Genomic DNA, 21,452 nt, shown 5'->3' on the forward strand with positions numbered 1-21,452 from the left:
TCTTTGCTTAGGTGTCAATGACAGGAGTTCAATCCGAGCTGATAGCCCAGCATATGAAGTTGATGGTGAAGACTCTTATAAAGTGCATGAAAATTTCAACCCAACATCTTTAGCTAATGATATAGCGCTTTTGAGATTGAGTGATAGTTCTACACTCGGCCCAAAAGTAAGGACTGTCTGTGTGCCACAAGCAGATATGACAGGTAAGCTCAACAACCTTTTATCGCATGAGATTCAAACCCTCAACACAGTCTGTCCAATAGACCTTTATCACAGTGCAGCCATCTTGAATTGCTCCCATTGATACAAAGATTACCAAACTGAGGCTAGAAGAACAAAATAGCCTGATCCTATTTGCATTTATTAACATTCATTATTGTTATTCGATATGAGGAACATGACCAAGATGAAGGCAGCATGATTAACTAAAACCTTAATGGTTATTTGAGATGCATTATAAAGCAATTTATTGATCAAAAAAATACTTTCCCTAATTTTCAAAATAAAGCATTTCCACCAAAAAAGGAATGAAAGGAAATTTAGTTTTGTTATTTGAATGTTCAGTTGCATAAAATTCATTGTATTTGCTGTTTTTTTTTCTTTTGTTAGAGGAATCCCTATACACACCGCGTGGTGAAGCTCCATATGTGACAGGCTGGGGTGTGACAGAACCATATGACATATCTCTTAAAAAAGACTCTATCGAGTGTGACTACAGCCATGACGAAACTTCCACAAATCGCCTCCAACAACTTCAAATTCCTGTAGTCACCAATGAAGAATGTAAAAGAAGTTTGAGAGATAAAGCTTATCTTTGTAGTAGTGAATTGGATTTCAAAGAAAATGTATCATTTTGTGCTGGCTATTCAGCGGGTGGCCAGGATGCATGCGAAGGGGACTCTGGGGGACCAGTTGTGAGGGAACTATTATTGAGTGATGGGACTAAACGATGGGTACAAATAGGTATTGTCAGCTGGGGTGAAGGATGTGCACAGGAAGGCAGATATGGATTTTACACAAAGCTTTCCAAATACATTAACTGGATCCACCAACATGTTGGAAATTCCATTTCATTTGATATAAACAACTGAACTTGAACTTATACATTACCCCCTCCCAATCCCCATTCACTTGAGGTATTACTGCTTCATTATTGCACTTTCATGAATAGGGTAACACCACATGAGACGGGAGAAGCTGACATCTTGATACAATACCAGTACTCTATCAATCAAAATGTGAATTTCTGAAACAAGTTGTTCATAGTTTAATTGTATGTAAACATCACCCTTCGAGCTATGTATTATTAATAAAGTTAGTGTGGAATTTCATGCAATTTCAACATCACAGTGGCCAGCATGGCAGTTCTAAAAAATTACAACAACATATGATTAACTCCTATGACGTTTTATAAATGTCTGTAAATGTACCAGGTCAATACACAGTGGTGGAGCTTAATGGATCAGTCTGTTTAATGAAATCATTTGTTTTTAAGTTGTGTGGATTATGAGTCCAAGGCCCTCTATGACAGTGGTCAAGTTGTTAGACTGCAGGACTTGCAATTACAAGGTTGTGGGTTCAAATCCCCAGCTAACTGCTGATTTAACAATGTCTAGAAAAAATAATTGTCGTCTAGTTGCTGAATCACAATTTCTTGATTTGTGCAGTTCATAAATGTTAAATTTGCATCAGGGATAAAGAATATTAATTTTATTTTGGTTTTTACCCATACACTGATGTGTGTTAGCACTGTATACTCAGTACTTTCCTGAGTCCTGTGAAAAAGTATAACAGGCATATTACTCGCTTGGGATTCAAACCCACGACCCTTGCAATTCTAGAGCAGTGTCTTACCAACCTGGTAGCTAGAGGCAGTTCCAATGCTATGTTTTGGCAGTGGGTACTGCAAAGGTATTTAATAGGTGTTAGATTTGCATCTGGGATAAAGAATATTTATTGGGTTTTTACCCATACACCTCCGTGTGAATTAGCACTGTATACTCAGTACTTCCCAGAGTCAGGTGATATATCGTTGCAGTACCCGCTGATTGGAACTGCCTCTAGCTACTGGGCTATCACGGTAGTCTCGTTAGTGAGACACTACTCTAAAAATTGTAAGGGTCATGGGTTCGATTCCCACCCGAGTAATATGCCTGTAATATTTTGTCACAGGACTCAGGAAAGTACTGAGTATACAGTGCTAACACACATCGGTGTATGGGTAAAACCAAAATTAATACTCGAAGTTCATGACAATCTGTAATCCAGATGAACATGTATTTAATCAGAATTGAAGTTTACTATCAATGTATACATGTATATTGATATAAGAGTTTGGGCACAACTACTATCCATAGGTTTTTGTAACAACATTGTAGCTCTGTAAATAAACATTTCATAAAACAGTTTTGTCTATTTTATGTACATACAAAGTTAAATTTTATTGAATGGCTATTTTTACATTTAATGATCATGTACCTTTTCCAAAGTTGGGTGAGTGAGGTCACAGACTCACAGATTGCGTTCACATTTCTTTACATCTTTGTGAAGTGGTTCATCTAGTTCCATACTTTGAGTGTCATCCACAACATTCTGAAAGCAAATAGTTTGATAACATTTGTTTTTGTTTTTAAACAGTGTTTAAATTATGCACAACTAAGGGAATAAAAGGATAGTGAAGAGTTCTTAAACTACGGTTTAAAACTGGCAGGGTCGTGGCTGTGCCATAAAGGCCCGATCCTTTGCTGTCAACAAGTACTGCAACAGTTTCATCAAATCAATTCAAAGTTGTAAGTTTCTTCAACCAACTGTGAAAAGGTTCAAACATTTGGAACAAAAATAAAGAGGGGCCGTGCTGTACTAACGGGAAAAAAGGTAGCAACGAGTTCTTAAACGGCCGTTTAAATCGGCATGGTCATTGCCGTGTGATAAAAGCCCGAGCAAAAGGTACTAGGGCCATTCGGCCACAACCCTGCAAGGTTTTAAACAGCAGTTTAAAGGAACACGTTGCCTTGGATCGGTCGAGTTGGTCTTTGAAAAGCGTTCTGTAACCGTTTGTTGTAAAATGTATATGGTTAGAAAGATATTGTAAAAGTAGAATACAATGATCTACACAAATATGCCTCGAAACTGCGTGGTTTTCTTTTTACCCTGTCGACTAACACGGTCGGCCATTTATGGGAGTCAAGATTTTGACTCCCATAAATGGCCGACCGTGATAGTTCGCGACGTAAAAGGAAAACCGTGCAATTTCGAGTGATACTTGTGTGGATCATTATATTCTACTTTTAAAACATCTTTCTAACCATATGCATTTCATAACAAACGGTTTCAAACGCTTTTAATAGACCAACTCGTCCGATCCAAGGCAACGTGTTCCTTTAAGAACGAGTCACTACTCTTTTATTCCCTTAGTACAGTATTCCTTTAGTACAGTACAGTACTAAGTATAAGTAGTAGTAGTAGTAGTAGTAGTAGGCATAAACTTCACACTTTTGCAGAAAAATTTGAAAATGATGAAATAAATTTGACAAAAGATCAACGTTTAGTGCGAACTTTTTATTACAGTTTTACTCTGACAAAATAGAGACACCGCCAATATAGGGCTAGATCGCTCAGTTGGTAGAGCGCCGGCACGTTAATCCGGAGGTCGTTGGTTCGAATCCCACTCTAGTCAATTCTTAGTCTTGGTTCCAAGACCATTGGTGTTGCGCGGTCACACACAACCAACGTTCCGATCTATGCACGGCAAAAACTGTACACGCTTTGTAATGACCGAACGCTAGCGGGCGCTCTGTTTCTCTGATTTTCGGATCTCTCTCACCATGATCTCACTTGGTGAGATCCATTGATCTCCATTATATAATGGAGATCAATGGTGAGATCATAATCAGAGAAACAGAGCGCCCGCAATTTTTGAGGTATTTAAAATTTGATGGCGGCGTGTTGGCGGCGCTCTGGACTTGTTGTCGGCTTGTTGTCGGCTTTTAGTAGGACCCCGCCGCTATGATGCACGCGTAATCTTTTAACCTCGGGTCCATATTGTGCAAGCGCAAACAGAGAGACAGCTTTTGTCGCATGCGGTTAGGAAATCTGTGACGGTACCAGACCGTTGACGTTTGATCTTCTGTTCGTTGTAACTCCTTGTGTATTATTTCTCCATGATCTCACTATGCATAAAATAACAAACCTGTGAAATGTTTAGCTCAATTTGGTCATCGAAGTTGCGAGATAATAATGAAAGAAAAAACACTCTGGCCACACGAAGTTGTGTGCTTTCAGATTCTTGATTTCGAGACCTCAAACTCTAGACTTGAGGTCTCGAAATCAAATTTGTAGAAAATAACTTCTTTCGCGAAAACTGCGTCACTTCAGAGGGAGCCGTTTTTCACAATGTTTTATATAAACCTCTCACCATTGCTCACTTAATTACCAAGTGAGGTATTATGCAAATAATTACTTTGAGTAGTTACCAATAGTGTCCACTGCCTTTAACGTAAACGTGAGCGTAAATAACATATTATTTTTGTTCTTCTTTAAATAATGAGATCAAATCTGTATTGTTTTTCTCAGTAGACCTACATTATCGAAATAATATCGATCAAAACCTATCGAATTGATCAATAACACATTGCCCTATCCCGGTCAGTTTTCAGTACGTATTCTTAATATCCTTACAATTATTAGCATTTCTTTAAAATACTCAAATACAGAGCTTCGGGAGGAGTAAGGTGTGTAGAATGAACAGCTGTATGCAAAATGTTAAACCAGAAGCAGGTGGAAGTCAGACCCGGGGTTCAAGTAGACTTGATTCAAGTCCCGTTCTCGTATATTGGGTTTTGTGATATTAGGCAATTGGACTGAAAATAGAAGAATTCTCGCGAGATTGGGATTTGAATCAAGTCTATGGTTCAAGATATGGAAAAACAGTCGCTTCCTCGTGAAGGACTATGCCAGGAAACGACCTTCACGCGATGCATGTCCCCTCAATTTCCCATTTCACAGAAGGAACAAACATCTGTCCAGCTCCGTTGATTTCCTGAGTTGCAGACAACAATTAAGTGTACCTGGTGGCTTATCGATACCTACCGGTACCTACACATAAATGATAATGGACAGCTTATAGTTAGGCGTCACTTTAAAGTCCTTCGGCAGCAAGTCAAAAAAAAAATTAAAGGTACAAAAAGGGACACAATTTGATATCGGAATCCTTACAAGAATTTATTTAATATTTTGTAGTTAACTACCACCTATCATTTGTGGGTTTTATAGGGATGTACCCTTAAAGGCAGTGGACACTATTGGTAATTGCCAAAGACTAGCCTTCACAGTTAGTGTATCTCAACATATGCATAAAATAACAAACCTGTGAAAATTTGAGCTCAATTGGTCGTCGAAGTTGCGAGATAATAATGAAAAAACACCTTTGTCCCACGAAGTTGTGTGCTTTCAGATGCTTGATTCCGATACCTCGAGTTCGAAATCTGAGGTCTCGAAATCAAATTCGTTGAAAATTACTTCTTTCTCGAAAACTACGTCACTTCAGAGAGAGAGAGCCTTTTCTCACAATGTTTTAATACTATCAACCTCTCCCATTACTCGTTACCAAGTAAGGTTTTTTTTATGCTGATAATTATTTGAGTAATTACCAATAGTTTCCACTGCCTTTAAGCTATTATAGATAATAACTTTATCGAACCTACAAAATAAGCAATGTAAAGTTTAACCTTGGGCTCAAGCCGATTCAAAACGGACTAGTATCTTCGAGCTGTATGAACTGATCTTAAAGTCAGGGTTTATGAAAACTCAATGTAGGCCTACTGCTGAAGACTCGAGTCACACGTTCACAGAGTGCATTTATCTACCCATGCATCCGCTTTGACACATGAACACGGAACTACATTTTTTCCTCCCACTTTTTGGATTCGCGGTAGTGCGTGGCTTGCATAAGCTTGATAGGTTTATTTATAGCCAGTGAAATCAAATGTTAACATGAGCGTGGGCTCCTCGGCAGGCACAAGGGTTTGCTCCATACCGCGGAAAGTGTTTTTCGTTCAAGGTAAGTTAATTTGATTGGTACTCGTTTTGAGCCGAACGTTAAACGGAATGAGACAATATTGCATGTATTGGTAATTACTCAAAATGATTGTTAGCATAAACACTTACATGGTAACAAGTAATTGAGAGATGTTGATGGTATAAAACATAGTGAGAAACGCCTCCCTCGGAGATAACGTGGTTTTCGAGAAAGAAGTAATTTTACACGAATTAGATTTAGACCTCATATTTAAATTTTGAGGTCTCGAAATCCAGCATCTGAAAGCACACAACTTCGTGTGACCAGGGTGTTTTTTCTTTCATTATTAACTCGCAACTTCAACCGATCAATTGAGGACAAATTTTCACAGGTTTATTTTTATATACACCAAGTGAGAAGACTGGTCTTATTTTGGATTATTGCCAAAGGAAAATCAATGGCCTGCGAAAGAATCAGCCAGGGTCGAAACGTTATGCCATTATCTCGTTTGCATTTATTTGTTTCCACTAATACCATCGGTCCATTTGGTTGCTAAGTTGTTGCAACAGCTAAATTTCATTTTCTCACTTCTGATTATTATTACATTACGTGACAATACCACGAAATTTAGTGTGTGTGACATGCCACGAAATCTAGTGTGTGTGACAATACCACGAAATCGAGTGTGTGTGTGACAATACTAGAAATCTAGTGTGTGTGACTCAAACCATAAATTCAATATTTAAAATCGTTTGTAACAGAGGCAGATAACTTTAGGAAAAAAATGTATAGGTGATGTTTTTATTGTTTGTTGGAGGGGGGTGTTGGTGGTGTTGAAGTGTTTTTTTTGTACATGGGAGGGGTGTTTGTTTGTTCATTTTCAATTTTATTTGTTTCGTCACTAATACTATTTAAAGTAAATAGTTTTTGACAGTATTTATACAGTATATAAAAACCTGCTTGTTTACAAATAATGTTAAGCATAATAATGGCCCGGGTTTTCTTCAGTGCTAATTTACATAAAGAGAAAGCAAAGCAATGAAAGTTGGTCCATCACTGATGAACAGCACTGAGCGGACACGGTGATACAGTTAAAGGCACTGGACACTATTTGTAATTATTCAAAATAATTGTTAGCATAAGAACTTACTTGGGAACAAGCAATGGAAAGCTGTTGACCGTGTACAACATTGTGAGAAACGGCTCCCTCTGAAGTAACATAGTTTTCGAAAAAGAAGTGATTTTTTATTGAAATATTTGAATTTGATTTGAGACCTCAGAGTAAGATTTGGAGGTCCCGAAACAAGGCATCTCAAAGGGTGTGACAAGGTTGTGACAAGGGTGTTTTTTTCTTCCATTATTATCTCGCAACTTCGACAACCAATTCAGTTCAAGTTTTCACAGGTTTGTTATTTTGTTGAGACACACCAAGTGAGAAGACTTTGACAATTACCAAAGGTAAACAATTACTTCTTTCTCGAGAACTACGTTACTTCAGATGGAGCCGTTTCTCACAATATCGGTAATTGTCAAAGACTAGTCTCCACAGTTGGTCTATTTCAACATCTGCATAAAATAACAAACCTGTGAAAATTTGAGTTTAATCGGTCGTCGAAGTTGCGAGATAATTATGAAAGAAACTAGAGATTGAGAGTTTGTGAACAAACTCTAGGTGTTCGGTTTCCGGGAGTAAAAAGCCTGGTGTAAAAAAACAAATATTGCAACTTGCTTCGTCTCAAGATTTGTAACAAACAAAAAATGTCGAAACAACACGATGACGTCATCATGACGTATTTTCGAGTTCAGGAAGTTAATGTCCTTGACTAACAATACACCAAGTTACACCTCAATCGAACTTTTGGTTTGGCATACACACAGCTTTGAAAAGTGCACCTTTAAAGCAATGATGACGTCATCAAGCTAAGACTCCACATACAAGTTGCTATTATGAGGGAGATTATGTATGCCAATTTTGAAACAATTATCAAAAACTCTACCACAGACATAGTAGAAGTATATTTTGAGATGTTTTTAATCTGCCGCTAGAGGGCGCTCTTACATTTGGTGACATAATCGGTATTATTTTTTAAAACCAGACCTTTGCCAGAGTTGTATTCTGTAATGATAAAGCATCAAAAGGTGTATGTATCAACCCAAAAGCCATTACATGACGCCTTTTCAAAGTATATTACAGATACTGCCGGTTTAGACAGGTCAAAAGGTCACGAGAAGGTCACCAACAAATACGTTTTTGTAAAGTACGTAAAGCCCTTCAATGTGATGTATAGATTGTCAAAATAGCTTCCGTGGTTGAGGAAATATGAACTTATGAAATATTGACGACTGTACAGAACAGACTAAGTAATCGTAAAGGAACTGTATGTTGAAAACGCCTTGAACGAAGACTATTATACGCAAAGCATTGCGCTCTATGGATGAGCACTGAAGCGTGACTCAACACGTGTTGTACGTGTAAAATCTTTTACGCACGACCAATGGTGGAAGTATCAACCTCAATTTTGAACCCGAAGACAAGGTCAAAATGGGGTCATGTCTGTGAGGCGTTTACGGAGTTTTTAATGACCTTTCCGATGTAAGAATCCATTATGTAGATCAAGAGTTATGAATTTTTGAAATAATAAACTTTGTATTTTCATAACTGGAAATTACAAAGCGACAATTCCAAGAAGTAACGCAAATTCAAAGCATTTGACATGCACTTCCGGTTTAGACAGGTCAAAAGGTCAAGAGAAGGTCACCAACATAGCCATTTTTGTGAAGTACGTAAAGCCCTTTCATATGATGTATAGATTGTCAAAATAGCTTTTGTGGTTAAGGAAATAGGAGCTGGTGAGTAATGACGACTGGAGAAGAGACTAACTAACCGGAAGAGAAATGTTTGTTGAATGTTGAAACGCCTTGAAAACAGACAACGTACGAAAAGCCCTTTCATATGATGTAGGCCTATAGATTGTCTAAATAGCTATTGTGGTTGAGTACATAAGAACTTTTGAATAATGACGACTGGAGAAGAGACTAACTAACCGGAAGAGAAACGTTTGTTGAAAACGCCTTGAAAACATACTATAAACGAAGCTATTTATATAAAAAAGTAAGTAAGTAAAAAAGAAAGAAAAAAAACATTAACTGACCAAGCGGATCTCCCATTCAAGTACTGACTGGGCCCGATGTTTGCTTAACTTCAATGATCGGATGAGAACCATAGTAATCAACGCAGTATGGTCGTAGTCAAAATACCAAGGTATTTTTGACGAAAATATTCAAATAAATCCAATTTGAACCAGAAGACAAGGTAAAAATGGGGTCATGTCTGCGACCCGTTTACAGAGTTTTTAACTACCTTTTCGACAGTGGCGTAACTAGACATTTTCATTTGGTGGGGCAAGTGGGGGCAAAGATTAAATTTGGGGGGGCTAAAGAAGTGCAAGATTATTATTAAATATGTTAACTGATAGTTGATACACACGTAACCAATGCAGTTCTGTTCTCAAACAGTATACATAGTCAGCAGGTAACAAAAGATTGCGAAAACAATCAAATCTTAGAGAACTTGTCATTTGTATAAGATAAAACTTTTCGACTGTATACAAAGATTAAATTACAAACAGTGATTCACAAGTTACAAGTATCAATTTAGAGTTGTATACATACGGCATTCTCAAATAGGCTCTGTGGGTACGAATTAAATTATTGTTTGTATGCTTTATTACAGTGTTAATACCCAAAACGTAATAATATTGTGACAAGTGAAAGCCAAATAAAATAAAATAAAATAAAAATACAGGTCTGGTTCGAAATTGCGGGTGTAATATAATAATCACATTTTAGTCATGAAACGGATATTTAAAGAAGGCATACCTCTCGATTCCACTGCTTCCTTCAAAAGAGACTGATGCGGAGGTTCTTGTGGTGATCTGCGAATTCCAAAATAAATTCATCAAGGTCTATGGCTTCTGTGCGTTCTCGTTCAATGTGAAGAACACCAAGATCACTCAAACGCTTATCCGACATTGTGTTCCGAAGATAAGTTTTGATGAGTTTCAAACAAGAAAAGCTGCGCTCGCAAGCAGCACTGGATACTGGAATGGCCACTGCAATTTTTGCCAGACGGAATAACTCGGCAAATACATCCTTGTATGGGTCTAAAAATGCAGTAAACTGAAGAAGAGTTTCGGGAGCTGCATTTCCGGACTCTGGAAATTTACGTTTCAGGAGACGCTTTGCTTGTGGAATTTCATGGCTTAGGTCATCAGAGTCAGCATCAAACACCTGTCCAAACTTCTGCACACTTTCAATGTTGAGGAAGCTTTCCGTCTTTGGATAAAGAGATGAAATGCCAGTCATTATAGCACAACTAGCTGTAGAAAAATCTACGATCCATTTCTGATATGATGACGTCAAGAACAGAGTTGAAGACGTGAACTCGAACGTTGTCTTTTGTTGTGGACCTCTGGTTTTCTAGAGGCACCTGTTCTGCTATAACACAATCTTGAAGTCTATTTGGTAAACGCCTTTGATGACGACGCAGATGGACTTCGGTGATCGGTATTTTGCAGGCAGACGATAGTTCTGTTGCTGAACTCCATATCCCATCAAAACAATCTTCGTCAGATCGTAGCTTCTGTAGTTTGTTTTGGAAAGTGTCCACGATGTCGACTGCCTTTGCTAAGTCCACTTCAGGATTTTGCAGCATATCAGAGAGGCCTTTGGATTCCTGAAGGATATTGCAAAATACCGTTAGCATTACAGTAAATGTAAAGTCCAACTGGGAAGCCAATCCTCGCGCATCAATAGCCCTGTCTGCATTGTCTTCATCAGAAATATCCTGAAGGGTTTTGAGAATAGCTGGTAGCCGATCTCTGGTATTGCGACAGGAAAAGTACCGACAGGCCCATCTTGTATCACTTAGTCTTTGTAGTTCACGCTGTGGTTTCCCTGGGTACATTTCTTTCTGGACTTGTGCATATTTCTGATGGACATACGACCGTGCAAGGAAAACGTACAGTCTTTCCAGAAGCGCGAAGAAATCTGCAGCCTCCCGCACACTTTTGACCGTATCAACTAACACCAAGTTAAGTCGATGTGCGTGGCAATGCACGTAATAGGCATATTTGGCCTCCTGTTTTACCTGAGTGGCTACTCCTCTATGCTTACCGCTCATCACATTAGCCCCATCGTAGCCTTGCCCGACAAGTTTTTCCTTGTAGTTGAGTCCAAAGTCCTGTAGGCACTTTATTACTGTTGCGGTTAGACTGGTTGCATCTAGTTTGTCAGCTGCTTTAAACACAATAAAACTTTCTTTCACGCTCCCACGATAGTAATAGCGCAGAACAAGAGACAACTGCTCTGTTTTAGAGACATCCTTGGTCTCATCAACCATGATAGCAAACTCACCGGCTTCTTTAACCTCTTCAATGATATCTATTCGAATCATCTGGGCCAACACTGCAATTATTTCATTTTGTAACTTCGGAGAAGTGTATTTGGCATTTTGCGGGATCTCCACAAGTTTACTTGCTATGGCTGGATTGTTTTTAGATAGTAGAGTTAGGATTTCCAAGAAGTTCCCTCTATTTATTGGGACATCTTTGTCGGTTTCTTCTGCATCACTCTTGCTTGTCTGTTGAGCCTTCTCCCTGTGCCCTCTTTGAGCTATGTTTTGTTTCGCTGTGAGGAGAAGTATGTCAGCTATTGTTTTGATGTATTCCCGGTTGCTTTGGATCTCTTTTTTGTAATTTTCATTGACCATCTGCATCACTGAAGTATCCCTCTCCTTCATTGCCTTATAATCTATCCATGTGAGCATTGCTGCTTTGTGACAAGGGGAATTTGAGTGAGCAGCAAAACCCTTCTTCTTCTCCTTTGCTTTCTTCCATGTCTTAAATCCAGCTGATGTATAAGCAATATCAGGTGATGAGGAAAGAGGAGCAAAATGACGACAGGCAAAGCAGAATGCACTGTCCATTGATATGGAATACTCTAACCACTGGTACTCATTATACCATACTGATAAGAATGATCTCTTCTTGTTGTCTTTAGGATAAGCAACAAGGCGTGGCTGTTGAGCTTCATCTCTAGGATAGCATGATATGTCTGAAAAGGAAAACAACATTTTAACAACGCATTAGGTTTTTAACATTTTACTATAAAAAGCAAAACAAAACATTACAATGCACATTAGTCCAATAAAATCCTATAAACTCAACAGATGGAATAAACCGCGGTGGTCGAGGTGTTGCAATATATGCGCTGATTGTATTGTTTTGTTATCATTATTATTAAATACTCATTATTACTATGATTAACTACAGAGTTAATATATATATATATATATTTTTATTCTTCGGACAAAAAAAAAGCAATAATAAATGGCCACAAACCTTGAGGACCAACAGCTCTTGCTTCACTGCTAAGTGTGCTTGTCAGGGCACTTGTGCTACTAGCGCTCCCAGTCTTACTACCGGATACATCTTCCTCGAAATTCTCCTCGGCGGAATCCTCGGATGCAGAGTCCATGCAATACTCTGATGGTACCATATCAGAATCGGAGTCTTCTGTATTTTCCCGTCTCTGCCTCTTAGGTGTTGGAGCACGAGGCAAAGACGGGCGCTTTGATGTGGAGAAAAAATGGTCTAAGGAACCTTTTTGGCAGGCCATTTTGCATTTGTAGATTTTACTGTAGTTCATCTGACTAAGTTGTGTTAACTGAGTTTGGTCTGCGTTCAGACCACCACGTATTAAAATGAACTTTGTGACCTCCTGCACTCTCTGTAACCGCAAAACCACAACAGACATTTACCGCCAATTACGATCGCACGCGCGTTTCCATGCATTTTTCATGACTACGTTATACACGTACAATGAATAAAAGTTTTCCTTTTTACGGCAGCATTTTATGCAGCCTTAAACGATTTATATATTCGGGCCTATAAGAATATACTTTTCTGTTATTTCATATGGGGGGCAAGAGGGGGGGGGGCAAGGGTTCTGAGCGGGGGGGGGGGGGGCGCAGGCCCCCCTGCCCCCCCCCCCCCCCCTGGTTACGCCACTGCTTTTCGATGATGCATCGATTGTAAGATTCCATCATGTAGATCAAAAGTTATGATTTTTTGAATAAATAAACTTTGTATTTTTATAACTCAAGAATAACTAAAACAGTATTCCACTCCTACGCATATCTAACTATGTGCGAAGTTTCAAATTCATACGAGTTTGGGAAATGTGCTTTTGTTTGTTCTTGTCATACTGCCGTGAGTTCCACGAGAGTGGTCGATCGATGTCACGTCTCTGCTTCTCGGTGTTTGATCAAAACATGACCAATGTTTGTCATTTTGTACTGTTGTTTTCTCACATAATTAACAGTCCCATGAATCACTGAAGTAGGTGGCCATCTCAGCGAAACTTCATCTTCAATTCCACATTGACCACTAAGCCATCAGAAGTGCAAATTTGAACAATTTGACGCCGAAGATTGAGAGTTAATCGTTTTCGCAGCGTTCTGCCATGTGCCCAGCTCTATGCATATATGCCGCACGGCACAGAACTTGGCACCGCGCCACCAATGAAGGCCTATATAATGCACATGTCCATACACCAAAAAAACGCGTGACTGCATCGCATACAACGACACATAAAATCTTTACGCGCAACCATTGGGGGAATTTCGTAGTTCTTTATACATGAATTTTCAACCTCGATTTTGAACCGGAAGACAAGATCAAAATGGGGTCATGTCTGCGAGGCGTTTACAGAGTTTTTAACGACCTTTCCGATTATGTATCGATTGTAAGAATCCATCACGTGGATCAAAAAAGATTTTTTGAAATAATAAACTTTGAATTTTTATAACTCAAGAATGGATGACGTCATCATGGCGTAACTAACACATTATTCCACCCCTAATGCATATCTAACTATGTGCGAAGTTTCAAGTTCATACGAGTTTGAGAAGTGTGCTTTTGTTCGAGGACAAGGGACGAAGAGAAGCAGAAGATGAAAATCTGGATTGATTTATTTATTTGTTTGTACTAAAGTTTTGTTTAATCCGGCAGTTTATTTCAGCAAGACCACTCCTAATTGCTTGGGCCTTATACTTTAACCATTCTGTTTTCTTTGAATGTTTTGTATTGTAACTCCATGTCCGTGCATGGAGGTAGAAATAGATTAGTTTACGTAAAGTCCTTTCCTACTAGAGAAAGTTCAAAAGGGCTTATGTTATTCCAGAGATTTTTTTTCTTCAAAATATTTAACTCAGAATAACTTGGATGGTTGTTTTAACAAATAATCAAAACAATGGATGATTATGCTAAGTTCAAGAAGTAATAGATATTGTAATACTGTCGTGAGATCCGTGGGTCCAAAACGCCTTTCACTCGGGGGGAGCGGTCGATCGATGTAACGTCTCTGCTTCTCGGTGTTTAACCAAAACATGACCAATGTTCGTCATTTTGTACTGTTGTTTTCTCACATAATTAAAAGTCCCATGAATCACTGAAGAAGGTGGCCATCTCAGTGAAACTTCGTCTTCAATTCCACATTGACCACTTAGCCATCAGCAGGGTAACATTTGAAAATTAGACGCCGAAGATTGAGAGGAAATCGTTTTCGCAGCGTTCTGCATAATAGAGCTATGTAGCTCTATGCATATCACGCTATGGCACAGAGTACAATAAACTTGGCAGACGTGGCAGCATGCCACCTATGTCTAATACACTACACGTGTTACGCACAACCAATGGGGAAATTTCGTAGTTCTTTATACGTGAATTTATGAATTTTCAAACTCGATTTTGAACCAGAAGACGACATCAAAATGGGGTTATGTCTGCAAGGCATTTACGGAGTTTTTAACGAACTTTCTGAAGATGTGTCGACTGTAACAACCCATTATGTAGATAAAAAGATATGATTTTTTGAAATAATAATCTTCGAAAATTCATAACTCATCGTGACGTAACTCACACGTTTTCTTCTCCTAATAAATACTAGCGGGATGCCGCGCTTCGCGCGGCACCCCGCTAGATGAGGAGGATTCTTGTATACAAATGTTGTAAAAGGTAATGTGGGGGCAAGGAGGTATTCTTACAGGTAATAATCATATCGTAGGATTGGATTAGAAATTGTATTTATAACCGGTATGGAAATTTGTCATTAAAGATGGACTATAACGGTACTCCTACATTAAAATCACTATCAGAACTTGTTTATGTTGTGTTCAGCTATCAATTCATTGTTGTGGTCATGTTTTTCTCCAAATAATTTTGCTACAATTTGACCGGGAAAAATTTGACCTCGATTCTTCGATTTTGAAATTTCCCGCCCTGTACTGGTTCCCGGCTATTAAACCAACACTGAAATCCAAGCGGATTTGTAAACCAGCGGACGTCATGAACGCGGTCAAAAAATTGTGATGTCATACCCATAAGGCAACGAGAGTAAACAAAGATTACGCCATGTTACTCCGTGTGTTGTGTATGCGTTTTCATCCACACTATAGGCGTGCGTGTGTATGGCGTGTCAAACGTTGCATTATTCGATAATGTACAATATATGTGCGATGTTTCTCATATTATATGCGATAATTGTCACATATGTGCGATATTCATTTGATGTATGCAATAAATGTAATATATATGCAATAAATGTAATATATATGCAATAAATGTAATATATATGCAATAAATGTAATATATATGCAATAAATTGTAATATATGTGCGATAAATTGTAATATATGTGCGATAAATTGTAATATATGTGCGATAAATTGTAATATATGTGCGATAAATTGTAATATATGTGCGATAAATTGTAATATATGTGCGATAAATTGTAATATATGTGCGATAAATTGTAATATATGTGCGACAAATTGTAATATATGTGCAATAATTTGCAATATATGTGCGATAATTTGCAATATATATGCGATAATTTTTAAATGTTTGATAATTTTGTAGTATATTATATGCGATCATTTGTATGCGATGTTTTGTGACGGTATACATATGCGATAATTTAATATACATGTGCGATGTTCGTTCTTATATATGTGCGAAAACGGAATTGTGGGATATAGTATGGCTTCCTGTCCACTTGATCCCCGTATCCGTAATGTTTTAGATCGGGCCAGACTATACTCTGGACGGTATAGTATGGTTCCTATGGTTCAATGAGATTGGCGTAGGGTTTATAGTGATGGTCACGGTACGAGACTCGAGCAGCGTATTTCCGAAATAGCCAGCCGCGTATTCGGATAATAGAACACATACAGTACAGGGAGGTGACAAAATGTTGCATTTTGCTCAAATCTGAAGGTGAAGATCTGTTTTACTCGAACGAATTCTGCAATATTAGCATAATTTAGAATTTTTAATTGATAATATGTAAATTTCATAGCTTCACATGATTAAAAAATAATTTATAAAAAGTGAAAAACATTAACAAAACGTCAAAAAATGACCCGCAAACAAAAAGGCAAAAATTTTTATTTTGTTTTTTTTTGCATTTTTTAATATGTCAAAAAAACATCACTGTGAAATACAAAACCATAACTTGAAAAGAATTTATACCCTTCGTTAAAACAAAACATTTAACTTGTAATCCAGAACTTTCAAGACTAATATAGTGGGCGTATCAAATTTTGGAGCTGGGTAAATTTGGTTCACTATCTAGTGGTTAATTAACCACAGTTATTCTGACGCCATTGTCAATGTACATTCCGCCCAATTACATAGACGGTGGACTTAAACAAAATTTGAAAAGAATTTGAACCCTTCGTTAAGACAAAAAGTTGCTTTCTTGTTCCAGAATCTTGAAGGAAGATAGACTGGACGTATCAAATTTTGAGCTGGCTAAATTGGTCAACTTCTATTGATTCTGCAATAAAAAGAAAATGTTTAAAGAAAATGTTTAAAGAAAATGTTTGTCTTATCGAAGGGTGTCACCACCTTTTGCTCGCGGCTGACATAACTATAAATGTGGTGACTAAGATTCCAAAAACTTGAAAAATGATTTTGCAAACAAGACACAGTTGAATTTTTATAGCACAAGAACTTTTAAATTTTATTGACAACAATTAAAAATAATCAATCATGAGTGTTTCAGATATAGCTCGGTAATTTACTAACTGTTCTACAATTTAAAGTCACCTGGAAATAGAAGTGTTTTTCTTTCAAACATAAGAGTATATGCTTACGAACAATAAAACAATTTATTTAGTAATTGATAAGACAAACATTTTCTTTTTATTGCAGAATCAATAATAGTTGACAAATTTAGCCAGCTCAAAATTTGATACGTCCAGTCTATCTTCCTTCAAGATTCTGGAACAATAAAAAGCAACTTTTTGTCTTAACGAAGGGTTCAAATTCTTTTCAAATTTTGTTTAAGTCCACCGTCTATGTAATTGGACGGAATGTACATTGACAATGGCGTCAGAATAACTGTGGTTAATTATAACCACTAGATAGTGAACCAAATTTACCCAGCTCCAAAATTTGATACGCCCACTATATTAGTCTTGAAAGTTCTGGATTACAAATTAAATGTTTTGTTTTAACGAAGGGTATAAATTCTTTTCAAGTTATGGTTTTGTGTTTCACAGTGATGATTTTTTGACATATTAAAAAATGCAAAAAATACAAAATAAAAATGTTTGCCTTTTTGTTTGCGGGTCATTTTTTGACGTTTTGTTAATGTTTTTCACTTTTTATAAATTATTTTTTTAATCATGTGAAGCTATGAAATTGACATATTATCAATTAACATATCTAAATTATGCTATTATTGCAGAATTCGTTCGAGTAAAACAGATCTTCACCTTCAGATTTGAGCAAAATGCAACATTTTGTCACCTCCCTGTACTGTATGTGTTCTATTATCCGAATACGCGGCTGGCTGGCTATTTCGGAAATACGCTGCTCGAGTCTCGTACCCTGACCATCACTATAAACCCTACGCCAATCTCATTGAACCATAGGAACCATACTATACCGTCCAGAGTATAGTCTGGCCCGATCTAAAACATTACGGATACGGGGATCAAGTGGACAGGAAGCCATACTATATCCCACAATTCCGTTTTCGCACATATATAAGAACGAACATCGCACATGTATATTAAATTATCGCATATGTATACCGTCACAAAACATCGCATACAAATGATCGCATATAATATACTACAAAATTATCAAACATATATTAAAAATTATCGCATATATATTGCAAATTATCGCACATATATTGCAAATTATTGCACATATATTACAATTTATCGCACATATATTACAATTTATCGCACATATATTACAATTTATCGCACATATATTACAATTTATTGCATATATATTACATTTATTGCATATATATTACATTTATTGCATATATATTACATTTATTGCATATATATTACATTTATTGCATACATCAATGGAATACCGCACATGTGACAATTATCGCATTATATGAGAAACATCGCACATACATTGTACATTATCGAATAATGCAACGTTTGACACGCCATACGCCCGCCGCCATTATTGCAACTATACTACAGCCACTGCTTGTTTACAATACGTCGACGAGCACATGTGTGCGAGTGCTTGCAGAACAACGTTGTGATTGACAGCGAGAGTTTATAGGTCAACCAACAACCAATGAGAACGGGTTGTTAGTAAATATTAGCATAATGAGCTCCGCCCTAAATTTTGGCAGATACAAAACCATCAAGGCGCTACTTGGGAAGACCCATGTACCGTAAGTGTACCGTATACTGATGGTACATGTACATAGTACGTATGTGTACATACGCTGTACACGTATATGCACTGGGTTATGTATGGGGGTGCGCTGGCGGAATTCAGTGATGGGGACTGGGATTTTGCAGATCGCGGCTGGCTGTAGCGCCTTGATCAAGGCTAGTAAAATGCACGCACACGATCGACCTGACACACTGTGTACAGAGCTTCGGTACGTGGTGTGACGTCACACACTGTGTATGAATGGTTCGTGGGTCACCGGCTTTTGCCGAAACTGAGTTTTCTGGGTCGGAGTACGCCGCGCGAATTTGTGTTTTTTTTTGCATGAAGGTAAAGGTTTTATTGAATACTACTAAAATATCAGTCCTTATTTTACATTTCTTGTACAAAAATAGTAATATTGGCTATATCAATAATCTGTTATAGTCCATCTTTAATGTTGTATTTTGATAAAAATTAATTGTTGAGCGTGCACAACTTAGTTGTGAAACGTCGCGACGCGTTGCCTCCCCTCCTCGCCTTCTCTCTTGCGTTCTCCAACTCAAGGAATTGGTGTTCGTTTCTGGAATTGAGCTTTAATATTGGGGATGGGTATACTTGGCAATGATGGTACTTGGCATGATATGTAGGGTATTTCGTAATATTTTAGTGTTGATCGAGTGGGCCAACGCATTATCCGTAATGTGGATTATGTTTCGCCTCATTTACGCATAGTTTTAATTCAATCAGCTTTTGTCATTGTGTCAATTTTATCCACTGCACTGAGTATTTCCCAGCTAAGATGACTGTAAGGGTAATAATGCTTAGTCGACTAAAAATATAGCACGTACACTGCTCCAATGACACACTTGTTTTATTGTGTTGAGCACATTTGGTATAATTCAGTTACACGGATTTGATTGGTCTAAGTCTGGTCTCCCCCCTCAACAATAATCACCGCTGCTAATAGCACAGGAGAAATCCGACTAAAAAGGCTTGTATGAAAGTGGTACCCTCTTTTAAAACAAACTCATAATCACAGCCACTAATAGCCGCGGAGTTTATCTGATCTGACTGAAAAGGAAGCTTCGAAGAAGTTCTGGTATACAGCAGATTTAAAAAAACGCGCCAGTTGGTATGGACTTTAACGACAAAGTCAATTTCTGCAAATTGTATTAAAAATAAATATATTTAATGATTGGTTGATATAACTGTTGAATGATTTTTGCTTTGTTTCCAATGACGTGTACACGATTTTAGTCTAAGGCCCCATTCATCGTGATTTATTGAGCGTACGTCCAACGACGCATACAAAGTTGTCCGAGCACCAAATAAAGCGAGTTTTCGGAACATGCTGTGCAACATCTTATCTACTGTTTTTACCTCCGCTTTTGGGAGTAACAGAGCGTCGGCCTCATTAATTTGTAGTTTATTGTCATATCAATTAATTCTCATGTAAACTTTCTGGTCAACATCCGCCGGGGCGCGCGCCCCGCGTGACGAAGTCCCCTGATAAAATATCTAATTTTATAATTATGTTATCATAATTATCTGTGGAACCCTATACAAACTAAAATAATAGAAACGGTAATTTTATTGGTCTTTAATAACTACTCCTACATTCTCTCACTTAATTCACTTTCAGAAAACATTTGCCTAGTTATTTTGAGGGTTTGTATGCCAGCTACCCCTACATCCTCTCACTTAATTCACTTTCAGAAAACATTTGCCTTGTTGTTTTAAGGGTTTATAGGCCAGTTTCGTTAAATTTGTATGGAGAAATTCGTAAAAAGTACCCGGTTCAGCTGCACATGAGAGCTCTTTCGATAACAAAACCCGACGGCCGATTGCTTAATACAAAAAGAATTTGGCAAAATCTACATCTTGAGTCCTGACCAAACTGCGTTCTAACAATTTTGTTGCTTCAGAACTTTGAATGGAATGTTCGTTTACAGCTTCAAAACAGCCGTTGATGTTTCACAAAGTTCGTAACCATGAAAGCATACTATTCTTAAACGGTGATTTCATGTACTCTTTTGTAGGTTGAACTGGAAAAACCTAAACAATGTATATGAAAAGAATCAGTAATGCATTTACTTTCTTTTTTAAAATGTTTCAACTTTTGCGTGTATACGTTCTGTGTGTGGGGGATGACATATGGACTGTACCACTAGTGCAGAGTTAAATGAAACAAATAAAGTTTCACAACACAGGGTTGCTGTTTGATGCGTTTAAGAAATGCTGGAAAGTTGGGTAGGCCTACATGAGTGACTTAATTGTAATAAACACATATGTAACAGATGCATGTATTAAAGCCTAATGTTTTTATTTAACACGCGAAATTAAACCCCCCTGTACAAAATGGTATATACACAATGCCATTTACCCCTCTGCGAAACATCAATGAGTCACTCTGGAATGTTAATGGGAGTCCGAGGTTGCCACCCACTTCAAACCTAAAGAGGTGGCTCTGTGTGCAGCATACAGCTCCCCCCTTAGACCAACAGGTGGCCATATCAAAACCAGACAACCACAGAGGTGACTCTGTGCGCAGCCTACGGCTTCGCCCTTCGACCAACAGGTGGCCCATATCAAAACCAGACAACCACACATGTAAGGAGATATCGCTCGTGACTCCAGCCAATCAGACAACTCGTAAGAGGGAGTTCGGTTCAG

At 37.9% G+C, this 21,452-nt stretch overlaps 3 protein-coding genes across 6 annotated transcripts in view; 2 read left to right on the forward strand and 1 right to left on the reverse strand.

Moving 5' to 3' along the window:
• The window catches only part of LOC139947953 (sushi, von Willebrand factor type A, EGF and pentraxin domain-containing protein 1-like), a 79,243-nt gene extending 76,170 nt beyond the window's left edge, over window positions 1-3,073 (forward strand). For all 3 annotated transcript variants that reach the window (XM_071945839.1, XM_071945841.1, XM_071945840.1), the window contains 2 exons: window positions 12-203; window positions 610-3,073. In XM_071945839.1, coding sequence (XP_071801940.1) covers window positions 12-203; window positions 610-1,091 — 674 coding nt within the window. In that variant the 3' untranslated portion in view covers window positions 1,092-3,073. The remainder of the gene's footprint in view (window positions 1-11; window positions 204-609) is intronic.
• A 2,858-nt stretch (window positions 3,074-5,931) lies between these two features.
• Window positions 5,932-21,452, forward strand: part of LOC139947954 (complement C2-like) — a 105,629-nt gene continuing 90,108 nt past the window's right edge. For both annotated transcript variants that reach the window (XM_071945842.1, XM_071945844.1), the window contains exon 1: window positions 5,932-6,058. In XM_071945842.1, the coding sequence (XP_071801943.1) occupies window positions 5,992-6,058 (67 nt within the window). In that variant the 5' untranslated portion in view covers window positions 5,932-5,991. The remainder of the gene's footprint in view (window positions 6,059-21,452) is intronic.
• On the reverse strand, window positions 9,904-12,694 carry LOC139948357 (zinc finger MYM-type protein 1-like). Its single transcript, XM_071946499.1, has 3 exons — window positions 12,418-12,694; window positions 10,506-12,130; window positions 9,904-10,351 (listed from the first exon to the last, which is right to left on the reverse strand). Exons 1-3 carry the CDS (start codon window positions 12,692-12,694, stop codon window positions 9,917-9,919), a joined length of 2,337 nt encoding a protein of 778 aa, XP_071802600.1. The 3' UTR covers window positions 9,904-9,916.

Source organism: Asterias amurensis, chromosome 15 (assembly GCF_032118995.1).
Source record: "Asterias amurensis chromosome 15, ASM3211899v1".
Taxonomy (NCBI): domain Eukaryota; kingdom Metazoa; phylum Echinodermata; class Asteroidea; order Forcipulatida; family Asteriidae; genus Asterias; species Asterias amurensis.